Source organism: Schistocerca piceifrons, chromosome 8 (genome assembly GCF_021461385.2).
Source record: "Schistocerca piceifrons isolate TAMUIC-IGC-003096 chromosome 8, iqSchPice1.1, whole genome shotgun sequence".
Lineage (NCBI taxonomy): Eukaryota > Metazoa > Arthropoda > Insecta > Orthoptera > Acrididae > Schistocerca > Schistocerca piceifrons.
The window spans coordinates 14,867,098-14,881,713 of record NC_060145.1 but is presented as its reverse complement, the minus strand read 5'-3'; the positions used below and the strand labels follow the sequence as shown (position 1 = coordinate 14,881,713).

The window sequence follows — 14,616 nt, the reverse complement described above, 5'->3', positions numbered from 1 at the left end:
TTCCCTTACTAAATGTTGTGAGCTACCATATTAAAAAAAAAAATCTATGTATCACTACCAAGATTGTATGACACTGTCTTGAAATCCATTTAAAACTATTTAGTGATTTCTCTTAATCAATTATGACATTGAAATTTTGGATATTTTTGTGATATGCAGTAAACGTTTTTCTCCATTACATACTGGCAGTGGTGATAAGCATGAACTTCTCACATAATCATGTAAGAAACTACATTACAGTGATGTGGAAGGTAATCCATGTGTGGTAAGATGAATGAGTGAAAAATATAGAGTTACAGAATGTTGCAAAGCAGTAGTCCCATATGAACAACGTTCTGTTCACATGTTTTACAGTGTTAAATAATCTGTTCAGTATGTGGCAAGCATATTAGATGGAAAGGGAGAAGGGCAACTGTACTGAACCAACCTGGACCTGGCAAAGGTAGTTAACTGAGTTCATCATGGATTCTTGATGCAGAAATCACATTATGTTGAAACTGAGCAAAGAGAGGTGCTTCTGGTAAAGACAGTTCTGTAATGTAGATCCCAGGGCACAAGGATAGGTAAATAAATCTCAGAGAAAATTGAAATATTTGGGAATACCAGAGGAAATGGCGATTATTGTTTACAATACATATAACTGACGAAGGTACTGGTGACTATTCTGATATCACTGTAGACAGTTTCCAAACAACATCACAGTTTACAACAGAATGAGATGATTGTGTAGGTAACAGACTATTGGTTGGTTTCTGCTACAGGAAATACAGGGAAGTATGAGTATAGTTTAGGGAGGGGAAAGCTCACTGAGTCACCTAATTTCAAGTATTTATAGGTAAAATTTGATTGCAATATATACGAGATCTCCATGTGATAATTTATAGATGAGTAACATACATTGATCAACCAGAACATTATGACCACTGACTTGCTACCAATACAAATCCAGCCAGGTGACAGCAGTGTCACCTGGTGAGGAACAGCTGCTAGTCAGACACATGTGTGGTGCATACAGTATTCAGTACCAGTATCAGTGAGCATGATGTCAGCATGTAAAATGAGGAGGACGCACAATCTATCTGAGCCTGACCGAGGGCAGACTATGATGGACTGGAGGCTCAGCATGAGCATTTCAGAAAGTGCATGAGTTGTCAGACTTCTGAGGAGTGCTGTGGTGAGTGTCTTCAACATGTGGCAAAACCAAGCTGGAACAACGTCCAGATGTTGTGGGGTTGGGCGGCCATCCCTCTTTACAGATGTCGGACGTTGTAGGCTGGGCAGACTGGTAAAACAGGATAAGTGGTGTAATGTGGCAGAGCTAACATCAGACTTCGATGCTGGGTAGATACATGTGTGTCTGAAAACAGTGCAACAAACACTCCTAATGATGGGGCTCTACATGCAAGACCTGATGCATGTGCCAATGTTAACACCACGACATCAGAAACAATGACTGAAATAGGCATGTGACCACTGACACTGGATGTTAGTGCAGTGACAGTGTGTTGGGCAGTCTGATAAATCCTGATAACTTCTTCATCGTGCCTATGGGAGGGCACGAATCCATTGTCTTCCAGTGGAAAAGCTGCTGGACGCCTGTATTGTGGGATGGAGACAGGCTGGTGGCCTCTCCATTATGCTCTGCAGAACATTCATGTCGGCATACATGGATCCAGTGGAGCTTGTGCAAGGAACCGTGATGGCTAAGGAGTATCGTACACTGGCTACAGATCACATACACCCCCTCATAACAATCATGTTTCCCCATGGCAGTGGCATTTTTCAACAAGATACTGCGTCATGTCACAAGGCCAGGAGTGTGATGGAGTGGTTCGAGGAACACAGTGGCGAGTTACAATTGACATGATGACCCCCAAGCTCACCAGGTCTGAACCTGATCAAATACAACTGGGATGTTACTGAATGTTGCGTCAGAGCTCATCGCCCCCCCCCCCTACCCCCCATGCCCCCAGACCCTTATCCCAGAATTTTGGGGAATTAGTTTGACTTGTGTGTGCAGATGTGGTGCCAACTCCCCTCCAGTGACCTATCGAGGTCTCGTTGCTTCCATGCCAAGATGCGTTGCCACTGTTATCCGTGCCAAAGGTGGGCATACCGGCTATTCGATAGGTGGTAATAATGTTCTGCCCGGTCATTGTATACAGTACTTCTGTAGGTTTCAATTCATGGCCTGATATTAAAAATAATTTTTAATGGTACAGATTCTACTTCATAGGCAGAGGGGGAAGCAAGCAGAAGAAATTACCAAGAGAAGTCTTAAACCCAGGCTCAAACCAACATACGGTGCACAGTTGGATAGGAGTATTAGCCGTGTCCTTAGAAATGTATATTGTCACATTTAGCTCCAGTACAATTCCATGTAATAGTAGTAGTAGTAGTAATATAGTTTCAAATGCTACCTCCACCCATCGTTGCAACAGATGAAGGGATGTTGCCAGTTAATCGTCTCAAGCATAAACTTCATTCCACTATGCTCAGTTGAACATAGTTCTGGTAAAAATGATAGGCAGGGTGCCTGAATCTTCTTGCCAGCTCTGCACTTGTATTACTGTCATCAATGCTTGTGCATGTGTAGTTTTTTCTACTTTACAGCTTCATTTTTTTTCAAGCATTTTGCACTTTTCACGAGTCTTCAGCACTGAACAAAGTTTAAATATGGCAATTCAGTATTTTACAATGCTGTCAGAAACGTGTAGCTTTTCACTTGACTGTATCACGCTAGCTAAATAATGTTTTCTTAACTAAATAATTGTTATGGGAACAATGCTTGTGATTTTTAAGTTCACTAACTTCTATTCTTATACATAATAAGCACTGTAAATAAAAATATACTGCTACACTTAATTGTTTTGTTGCATTTATTTTGTAGCAGATAATGTTGAACTCTCTCCACAAATATGAGCCTAGAGTTCACCTAGTAAAGGTCGGATCAGAGCAACGCAGGGTTCTTACATACCCTTTCCCAGAGACACAATTCATTGCTGTTACTGCTTACCAAAATGAAGAGGTGAGTGTGAAGGTGTTAGTATATTTTTGGGATAACTACTTCATTTATTTTTGTTTTGTATAGAGACCATTTTTCTGTATTTGAAGTATTTCTGCAGAGGGTATGGTAGCATTTTATGTGCCTAAATAGTTTCAAATATTGTGTAACCTCTTTGTGACATGTATTTGAAACAGGTCAGGAGTTCTATCAAGTATTTCCTACAGATCCCTTTTTTCCTACTATCTACATCTACTTATATACTCCACTAGCCACCAAGCGGTGTGTGGCAGACGGCACAATTCACACCAAAGTCATATTTCACCCCCTCTGTTCCCCTCGCAGATTGCGCGAGGGAAAACGACTGTCTGAACGCCTCAGTACAAGCTCTAATTTCCCTTACCTTTGAATAGTGATCATTGTGTGATTTGATAGTTGGTGGTAGTAATATATGCTCTACATCCTCAGTGAAGATTGGATTTTGGAATTTAGTGAGCAGCCCCTTCCGTTTGGCGTGCCGTCTACCTGCAAGTATGTTCCACTTCAAACTTTCTATGAGATTTCTAACACTCTCGCAGTGGCTAAATGTACCAGTCACAAATCTTGCTACTCTTTTCTTTGGACATTCTCAATCTCTTGAATCAGACCCAACTGGTAAGGGTCCAATACAGACGAACAGTACTCTAAGACTGGATGAACTAACTTATTGTAAGCTATTTCCTTTGTTGAAGGACTGCATCGCTTCAGGATTCTACCAATAAACCACAATCTAGAGTTTGCCTTACCTGTTACTTGCACAATCTGATTATTCCATTTGAGATCATTTCGAATAGTCACACCCAGATACTTGACGGATGTTACCGCTTCCAAAGACAGGGCATTTATTTTGTACTCATATGTTAATGGGGATTTTCGCCTTGTTATACACAGTAGGACTTACTAATATTGGGAGATAACTGCCAGTCATTACACCATGCATTTATTTTCTGCAAATCCTCATTTCGTGTAATACTACTTTCCTGTAGACGACAGCATCATCGGCAAACAGTTTAATGCCGCTGTCAATACCATCAACCAGAACGTTTATGTAAATCGTAAAAAGCAGCAGACCTATTACGCTACCCTGGGGCACACCTGAAGTTACACTTGTTTCTATCCTTCATATCTAAGGAAATGCAAAGTATAACACTGTAATATTTATGTGCAAGGATTGTTAATATATACTGCTATATTTTTTGTTATCACCAAAGTATGAACCATATTTTTAAGATAACTAAAGAACGTTCATTGGTAAAAGTTAAAAAACTTGCCTGAGAAGTCACAGCTTGCCTTTGCTTTACGCATATCAACTCTGTAAGTTCAACACTCATCTACATGATTCTAATGGAATAGAGTGTAGTTTCTTGTTATACATAAATACTTGAAACAATATATTGAAAAACTGTTAGATTGAGCATGCAAAAATCATTACCCTATCCTCTTTTCTTCTCCTCTCTTCTACACAGACTTCACAGAAAAAGAAAAACATTGTAGCATAAATATTGTATTGATACCATGTCATCAGTATTTTCCAGAGCTCACTGGAATGATGTAACATGAACCATGAGCAAAATGGCATCACGTCACAGTTAGGTACACTAGTGGTAAGGTGCAGAGTGATCACATCAGCTGAATGCTGACAGGAGTTTGGATAAAGACATAGCCGGCTTTTCCATGATCTTGTGTGACAACTGCTGCTCCATCTCCATCAGATGGAATATTAAACCAGTAAAAAAGAATTATTTGTTGTGAAGACCAACAACAGTTTCAGCAGCAATGTCTCCCACTCCCAAAAATCTATTTCATTTCTTTCTTTATGTTTTCTGCGTAAGTAGGACAGAGTTTTGCACCATCAGTGCCACATCATTGGTGTAGGCTTAAATTTCATGTACAAGTTTTCAGCTACAGGCTGCATAGTTTAAACAACTTTTATGTGTAGTGAACTTCATGCTATTTGCTACCTTTTTATTTTATTTCTCATTATAGTAATACCTGATGTTATCAGGAAATGGAGGAAGCAATCTCAAGTATTTTCAATCTTTTTTTCATACAGAATATTTTGTGTGTCTAGATTGCACCCAATATACAACATTAAATTTGGTAACTTGTTTTGGTTGGTCACACAACCACCCCCAAAAACAGAAAATTTCAATCATGGTACAGACATGTCAACATATACTGTAAGTTTACACCACTTCACCTGTATATCTTGGTACATTCTTGTATAAGACACAACTTCAATAAAGTGCTGGCTATACCGACAAGATACAAAAGAGTAATTCCAAACTGTGATTTTTAAAATTGTGCTTGAGTATAAAATTTTTACAATTCATTGCTACAAAATGTAATGTGTAAAAATAATAAGATAAAATGTGCAAGTATGGAAAAAAGATCAAACATGTTTGTGGCCTGTTAAAATCCTTATGGAAGCAGGATCAATTTCAATAAACATTGTTTAGAATCACTCTTTTTTTATTTTGTTAATACAGCCAGCCTCTATTGAAGATTTCTCTTATATGAGAATGTACCAAGATATACAGACAATTCAGTCTAACCTTGCTGTATGAGGTGACACAATTTCTTAACCACGATTGCGATTTTTGTTTCTGCTTGTTCTTCCAGCTCTGACGATAGTTATGTGAACAACCAAATCTAGATATCAAATTTAATTTTTTGTATTGCTTGTGATATAGACAATTAAAAGATTTTGTAAAAGCTTTTTAAAAAATTTCTGAAAATATAGCACCATACTCTATTATCAGAAACATTACATAAAACCTTTGGCTTTCAATGTTTTTGAGAGTCTTAGTTCCTTGTTATTCTTTCTTGTTATTAACTGATAACTTGATTTACCACACTCTCATTAAAATGAAGAGTGATAGACATACACTCCTGGAAATTGAAATAAGAACACCGTGAATTCATTGTCCCAGGAAGGGGAAACTTTATTGACACATTCCTGGGGTCAGATACATCACATGATCACACTGACAGAACCACAGGCACATAGACACAGGCAACAGAGCATGCACAATGTCGGCACTAGTACAGTGTATATCCACCTTTCGCAGCAATGCAGGCTGCTATTCTCCCATGGAGACGATCGTAGAGATGCTGGATGTAGTCCTGTGGAACGGCTTGCCATGCCATTTCCACCTGGCGCCTCAGTTGGACCAGCGTTCGTGCTGGACGTGCAGACCGCATGAGACGACCCTTCATCCAGTCCCAAACATGCTCAATGGGGGACAGATCTGGAGATCTTGCTGGCCAGGGTAGTTGACTTACACCTTCTAGAGCACGTTGGGTGGCACGGGATACATGCGGACGTGCATTGTCCTGTTGGAACAGCAAGTTCCCTTGCCGGTCTAGGAATGGTAGAACGATGGGTTCGATGACGGTTTGGATGTACCGTGCACTATTCAGTGTCCCCTCGTCGTTCACCAGTGGTGTACGGCCAGTGTAGGAGATCGCTCCCCACACCATGATGCCGGGTGTTGGCCCTGTGTGCCTCGGTCGTATGCAGTCCTGATTGTGGCGCTCACCTGCACGGCGCCAAACACGCATACGACCATCATTGGCACCAAGGCAGAAGCGACTCTCATCGCTGAAGACGACACGTCTCCATTCGTCCCTTCATTCACGCCTGTCGCGACACCACTGGAGGCGGGCTGCACGATGTTGGGGCATGAGCGGAAGATGGCCTAACGGTGTGCGGGACCGTAGCCCAGCTTCATGGAGACGGTTGCGAATGGTCCTCGCCGATACCCCAGGAGCAACAGTGTCCCTAATTTGCTGGGAAGTGGCGGTGCGGTCCCCTACAGCACTGCGTAGGATCCTACGGTCTTGGCGTGCATCCGTGCGTCGCTGCGGTCCGGTCCCAGGTCGACGGGCACGTGCACCTTCCGCCGACCACTGGCGACAACATCGATGTACTGTGGAGACCTCACGCCCCACGTGTTGAGCAATTCGGCGGTACGTCCACCCGGCCTCCCGCATGCCCACTATATGCCCTCGCTCAAAGTCCGTCAACTGCACATACGGTTCACGTCCACGCTGTCGTGGTATGCTACCAGTGTTAAAGACTGCGATGGAGCCCCGTATGCCACGGCAAACTGGCTGACACTGACAGCGGCAGTGCACAAATGCTGCGCAGCTAGCGCCATTCAACGGCCAACACCGCGGATCCTGGTGTGTCCACTGTGCCATGCGTGTGATCATTGCTTGTACAGCCCTCTCGCAGTGTCTGGAGCAAGTATGGTGGGTCTGACACACCGGTGTCAATGTGTTCTTTTTTCCATTTGCAGGAGTGTATTTCTGTACGTTGTACTGTATTCTTTTTAATTATTATTTCAGGTAACATCATTAAAAATAAAGTATAATCCCTTTGCTAAAGCATTTCTGGATGCAAAGGAACGACCTGATAACATTTATCAAAGAGAATTCATGCAAGGATATCCTCAAACTCAGCAGACGCAGTACCCTCAATGTAAGTTTTCTTTAATTTGTAATGACTTAATTTTGCATGTTTGAACTCTATTGCTGACATTAACATTGACAAATATAAAAAAATTAAATATATTTTCAAAAGAAAGCTTCCATTTTCTTACAAAGTACAATGAATGAAAGAAATTGTACATTTCAACTTTCCACATTTTCAACCGAGTTTAGTATATCCATTATTCTACAACATATCAAAACTAATTTGGAACAATCTATTTACACAGGATCAGATTCTTTTCAGAATCTTGAAATAAATAGCTTTTACATTTAATAAGGATAACAATAGAGTATGTCTACAAAATTTCACCATTTCACAAACATCAATCAGCAGACATGATGTCGCAAAGTTATAAAATGAAATATTAGGTATCAGTGCAAAATCGTGCAGTAAGGCAGCAAGTACCCTGATGAAAACAAATAAAAACTTATTCTTATTTGGTGAATGCAAAAACGAGGGGAAGGAGAGGGGGGGCGAGGGGATGAGGAGACAGGATAGTGGGAGAAGTGCACAGGCAAACAAACTATCCTGCCATCTTTGCAATCAGCCGACAGCTCTCAAGGTGTATTTTCCGAAAAATTAAAATTGGGAGCAGTAACATCCATTTAGAAAAATGGAGATGAGTAAATAGTGCCTAATTAAGGGCCCTTCTCATAAATTCAAATCTTTCTCAAATATTTTAATAACAGAAACATCCTTATATATAAGTGAATCATGAACCCCATGCTTTAGTTAGTTTTGTGTTCCATGGATCATTTTGCATGATAAACTTAAATTACATGAAATGATTCATTTTACATTCACACCATAAATTAATTTGTAAATATGACTCCATGCTCAACAACTTTAAACTTCTTTTATTTCATTTCGTTTGTTTTTTTTTTAATCTGCAGTAGGAGTACACTGCTGTGCTGTAGTTCTCAGAAACAAAGAACAAAAAAGTATAGGTTTGGCAGTACGAAAGTCCATCTCATTTTATTTTTGACAACTAATGCTCATGTGTAATCCTTATAACCGCAAGGGCAAAAAATTGAATTAGTAAACTCTTAAGTTCAAGTGTAAAGTACTATTATAAGGTATTCTTTCTTACTCTTATTCCTTCATTATCCCAAATAACCAATAGTTGACTATGCATTGAATAGATATATACCCAGTGCAACAGGTCACAATGGAAGGGCCTCCATGGTATCAAGTCACTGTTAAGGAACTTCTAAATAAACAGAGGTTACTGAATAATAGATGTAAAACAAAGCATAGGGTTATAGATAGATGCTGAATGAAATACATTTAGCTGTCAAGAGAGCAATGTTTGAAGCCTTCAATGACTACCATACCAGAATACTGTCAAATGACCTTTCACAAAACCCAAAGCGATTCTGGCCATATGTCAAGGCTGTTAGTGGTACCATAGTTATCACTGTTACGAAACTGGAACTGAAACTGGAGATAGCAAAGCAAAAGCAGGGATGATTAACTCTGTTCTCAAATGTTCCTTTACAAAGGAAAACTCAGAAGCACTGCCCCAATTTAATTCTTGTACCACTGAGAAGATGAGTGAAATAGGTATCATCGTTGGCAGCATTGAGAAACAGCTGAAATTATTAAAGCACCAGGGCCTGGTGGAATCCCTATCAGATTCAGTACTGAATTTGTGGCCATGTTATCCTCTCTTTTAACTGTAATCTATCATAAATCCCTCAAAATAAAGACCTTATCCGGTAGGTGGAAGAAAGCATAGATCTCGCCCATCTACAAGAAGGGTAGAAGAAGTGACCCACAAAACTACCATCCAGTATCCCTGACATCAGTTTGTTGTAGAATCTTAGAACATATTTTGAGTGTAAATGTAATGAGATACTTTGAACAGAATGACCTCCTCTCTGCCAACGAGTATGGATTCCTAAAACATTAATCATGTGAAACACAACTCGCACTTTTCTCACATTACATACCAAAAGCCTTGCACCAAAGTGGTCAGTTTTTTTTTTTTTTTTTTTTTTGCGTGGAGACACCAACTGGTGTCTTTTGCAAACGTCACAGCATTTTTTTACAAGTTTAGTACAGTCATATATACATATGTGATTACATATACATGATACAAATGTACCATTGTACCTAATAAGGCACAATATTGGGTGTTACATCGTACCTGTTACAAATATTCAGATTTTACACAACTATATATATATACAATAATTTATTTTAGTTTAATATTAATATTCACTTAAAGAATATAAACACTTGTCACTCAAGAAATATTTCAGTTTCACTTTGAATAAGTTCCCTTTGTGGCACCTTATACAGCTCGGTAATCTGTTGTACCATATTTGACCACTAATGCATGGACTATGGTCTGTTGTTTTTAATTTTGTTCTTTGTCTGTAGTAGCAGTCTTTATTTCATGTATTATAGGCATGCATATCAGAGCACTATGTTGCTTTGTTTTGATGTGTTACAAAAAATATAATTAATTGTAAAGATACAGTGAGTAGACTGTGAGGTATTTACGATGAACAAAGATTTCCCTGCATGAATCTCTATACCCTAATCCATGGATAATTCTGATTGCTCTTTTCTGTAGGGTTAATATTCTGTTCATATGTATGTCGGCAGCACAACCCCATATCTCTATCCCGTAATTAATCTGTGCAATAATGGTTCCATAATAAATTGTTTTTAATGTCTGATGTGGAACTACTTTTGATAACTGACTGATTAGATGTAATGAATTGCTGATTTTATTGCAAAAGAATTTGATATGGTTTACCCATCTTAGATTTTCATCTAGGTGAATACTTAGAAATCTGCAGCCTTCTGTGTCCACTACTTCAATTCTACCTATGTTACTGATAGAGGTTTGGTGTGAGTTTGTAAGTTTAAATGGCAATAACTGAGGTTTGCTGATATTAACTTTCAAACCTTGATCTTGGAAATAAGTAGTTATTTGACGTAGTCCCTCAGTTGCTACCAATGTTAACTCATAATTTTGTTTACCAAGAAATAACAGTGAGGTATCGTCTGCATAGGTTACCAATTGGGAGTTGAAAGGTTGCTCTATATCATTTATGTACACTAGGAAAAGGAAAGGGCCCAAAATTGAGCCCTGGGGTACACCTTGTGTGACTGTCTCATATTTGGACTGGGAATTAATGATCTGATTATTGATTTTGTAAGTCAGCTTTGTACACTGCTTGTGGTTAAATAAATATGTAGCCAGCAATTGCATGGATGCAGCATTTACATTGTGTGACTCAAGTTTACTTAAAAGTGACTCATGGTTTACCGAGTCAAAGGCTTTAGTAAGGTCTAGAAATATGCCAGCTGTTTGCATTCCTTGATCAAGGGCACCATACGTTTTGTGAAGAAATTCCGTAATTGCTGTGATAGTATTATGATCTTTTCGGAATCCATGTTGTGTCTCAGTTAGAAACTTATTTTTCAAGAAATAGTCACTAAGTTGTGTCAGCAGCACAACTTCAAATACTTTGCTGAAGACAGGTATTAATGATATGGGCCTGAAATTTGATACCTCTTCCTTGGATCCTTTTTTATGCATTGGTTTAACTGTGCTCCATTTCAATACATTTAGAAATGTATGTTCTCTGATACTGCAGTTTACCAGGTGGGTGATTGTTTTAACTAATTCCTTATTACATTTTTTAATCACGATACTACTCCAACCATCCCATCCAGATGAGAACTTATTCTTTAGGTTATTTATTATCCTGGCTATTTCTTTTTCACTTACTTGTTTGAATTCAAAAGGTGGCTCTTCAAAGGGGCAGAGCTTTACCTCACTACTCAACAATTGTGTTATTAGCTGGACTAACAGCTGCAGATATAAAGTATTTATTGAAAACTTTGCAGACTTTATTAGGATCTTTAATTGTGTTTCCTTCATGTCTTATATTTACAATTTCAGTTTCTGGCTTCGGTGTGGCTTTGCGAAATTGATTTACAATTCTCCATGAGGTCTTGGCTATATTGTCTGATTGAGCTATTTCACTGCTGTATAGCTGTTTTCTTAGATTTGAAAGCTCTTTCTTAAAGATTTTCTTGGCTTCATTGTACTTGGCCTTAAAAACCTGCAAGTTTGTTGACTTGTGTAACACATCCAGGTCCTGGATGTTTTGCCTGAGTTTTATCATATTTGCTGGAAGTATCAGTCTGTTGGTTTTTGCACTTTGGTTATGGGTGAACACTCTTTGTATTTTCTTAACAGGGCAGCATCTGTCAAAGTGTCTTAGCATAGTATCATAGAATTTGGCCCATTTGTTTTCAGATCCTTCAGTCTGGTAAACCAGATCCCAGTCCTCTATAGCTAATTTATTTCTTAGGGCAAGGATGTTACCCTCTTTTAGGATTCTTTTATTTTCGATAAGCAGTCAGTTAGATGCAGTATTTCTCAGTTTCCAAAAAGTATTTGGCTCTGTAATATATCTATGTTTATTATCAAAAGTATAATTGTATGGGGTATCAAGTGAAATTTGTGACTGGATAAAGGATTTTTTGGTATGAGGACACAGCAAGATATCTTGGATGGAATATCATTGACAGATGTAGAAGCAACTTTGGATGTGCCCCAGGGAAATGTGTTGGAAACCTTGCTGCTCTTATACATTAATGACCTTATGGACAATATTAATTGTGACCTTGGAATTTTTGCAGATTATTCATTTATCTATGATTAAGTATTGTCTTGAAACAAGCTGTACAGGTATTCTGCCAGATCTTAATAAGATTTAAAAGTGGTGCAAATATTGGCAACTTGCTTTAAATATTCAGAAGTGTAAAATTGTGTGCTTCACAAAACAAAACAAAAAGTGCAGTATCTTATGACTATAGCATCAATGAGTTGCAATCGGAATCACTCAACTCATACAAATACCTGGGTGTAACATTTTGTAGAGATATTAAATGTAATGTAATCAGTCTACAAAGGAGATTGTTTGCAAATCACTCGTGTGGCTCATGCTAGAATATTGCCCAAGTGTTTGGGAGCAATACCAAATAGGATTAACAAAGGATATTGAACATATACAGAGAAGGGCAACACAAATGATCACGGGTATGTTTAATCCATGGGAAATTGTTGAGACTCTTGAAGACAGAAGTAAACTATCCCGAGAAAGCCTACTTAGAAATTCTCAAGAAGCTACTTTAATAAATGCTGACTTTAGGAATATGCTACAACCCCCTAAATGCTGCTCCCATAGGAACCATGAGGACAAAATGCACTTAATTACAGCATCCAAGGAGGCTTTTAACTGATCACCCACCCTACACTCCATATGTAAATAGAATGGGAAGAAACCCTAATAACTGGTACAATGGGACGTACCCTCTGCCATGTACTTCACAGTGGTTTGCAGAGTATAGATGTAGAAGTGGATGTACACTTGAAATTTAAACAGTTTCCACTCTTGGTATTGCAGACAGTTCCTGGTTGTTGCCGCAGCCAGTTTATTCTCCACTATCATCCCCATGTGACAGGCATCACGCGACATTGCGGAACCCGCGAACTTCTCCGTATCCTACAGTACAGCAACATCGCACCAACAAGCCCCTGTCATCCACACCTCCTCCCCCACATGGTGAGTATGCCTGTGAAGTAAACTGCCAAGTGAAATCTCAACATATTACAAATCCTAAAACCTTATTATGGAAAATATTTTGATTTGGACCAAAAAACAAACATGTTACAATGAAACAATGGAAAATCCAGGAGGATGGACTAATGACTTATTATGAAAAGGATAGTTGCTACTCACCATACAATGGAGACGCTGAGTTGCAGATAGGCACAACAAAAAGAGTGTTGAGCAAGTACGCTTTGGGCCAAAAAGGCCTTCATCACAATTACACAACATGCACATACACATAAATTCATGCAAATGCAACTCACGCACACATGATCATGGCCTCAGCAGTCAATGACTGTGATAAGACGTGTGAGTTTTGTTTGCATGTATGTGTTTGGGCAAGTTGTCTAATTTCAATGAAGGCCTTTTTGGCCAAAAGCTTACTTATTTTGGCAGTCTTTTCGTTGTGGCGATCTGCAACTCAGTATCTCTACTATATGGTTTGTAGCAACTATTCTTTCATAACATATTATTATGAAACACACATAAGTGAGATGTGATGTGGGGAAATGTTATATCAAAAATACAATGATATTTATGCCACAGTGACTGACACAGGGAAAATATGTGTACATATAAATACAAGTTCAGCTACAAGATACAAAAAATTAAAATCACAAAGACATTTACAACATAATATATGGTTAAAAGTGAAAAGGAAGACAAATCAGTGACAAAATCTTAATTATGGTGGTAAAGGTCATAGCAGAGCTGTCAAGAATCACATTCTTTACTTGGCTCAGACTAGAACAAAGCAAAGAACTTGTATGAAATGTATTCTAACGTAATAATGATCCACCAGAGCTGCCTCTTTATATTTTATTTACCACTATCAGTTCTGAGTGGTAGCTTGTTCTCTAGCAGTACATAATAAGGTCTTAAACATTATTTTTCAAATATGACCTCCTGTTGTTTTGCCACATTTGTGCATTGTTGTTACAATACTGAAAATGTGTAAATGTGATTCTGGGCATAATTCCTGACAGACTTAAATATAGATAGAATTCTGACTCATATAGTGAGCAGAATTATTTAACTTTCTCTCAATGTAACTTTCATAAAGACTTTTCCACAGAGAAAACAATAATACAAGATCTCACAAATGAAATGCTAGCAGAACTAAATAAGAAAAAAGTTATCATGGTGGTGGCATGCCTTTGCGTGTGAATCACAAAATTATACTTGGCAAACTAAAATGTTGATGCACTTATAGCGTCCCTCTTGTTTGAATGGAGTCTTACCTTTGGCAGAGAAAGCAAAGGGTGTCATTAGCAGACTGTGTCACTGGCTTGGAACTAACTTCAGAATGGGCGAATATAGCATGTGAAGTGCCACAAGGTTAAGTACTTGGCCCACTCATTTCCAGCATGCATAAATGATCTTTCAGTGACTTTAAAAGGTGTTTCAAAAACTGTTTGCTGATGACACAATCT

General features: G+C 38.7%; 1 protein-coding gene across 1 annotated transcript in view; it reads left to right on the top strand.

Moving 5' to 3' along the window:
- LOC124711500 (T-related protein-like) overlaps positions 1 to 14,616 on the top strand; it is a 195,007-nt gene that overhangs the window by 166,120 nt on the left and 14,271 nt on the right. The window contains exons 4-6 of the mRNA XM_047241614.1: positions 2,894 to 3,028; positions 7,397 to 7,529; positions 12,977 to 13,135. Coding sequence (XP_047097570.1) covers positions 2,894 to 3,028; positions 7,397 to 7,529; positions 12,977 to 13,135 — 427 coding nt within the window. The remainder of the gene's footprint in view (positions 1 to 2,893; positions 3,029 to 7,396; positions 7,530 to 12,976; positions 13,136 to 14,616) is intronic.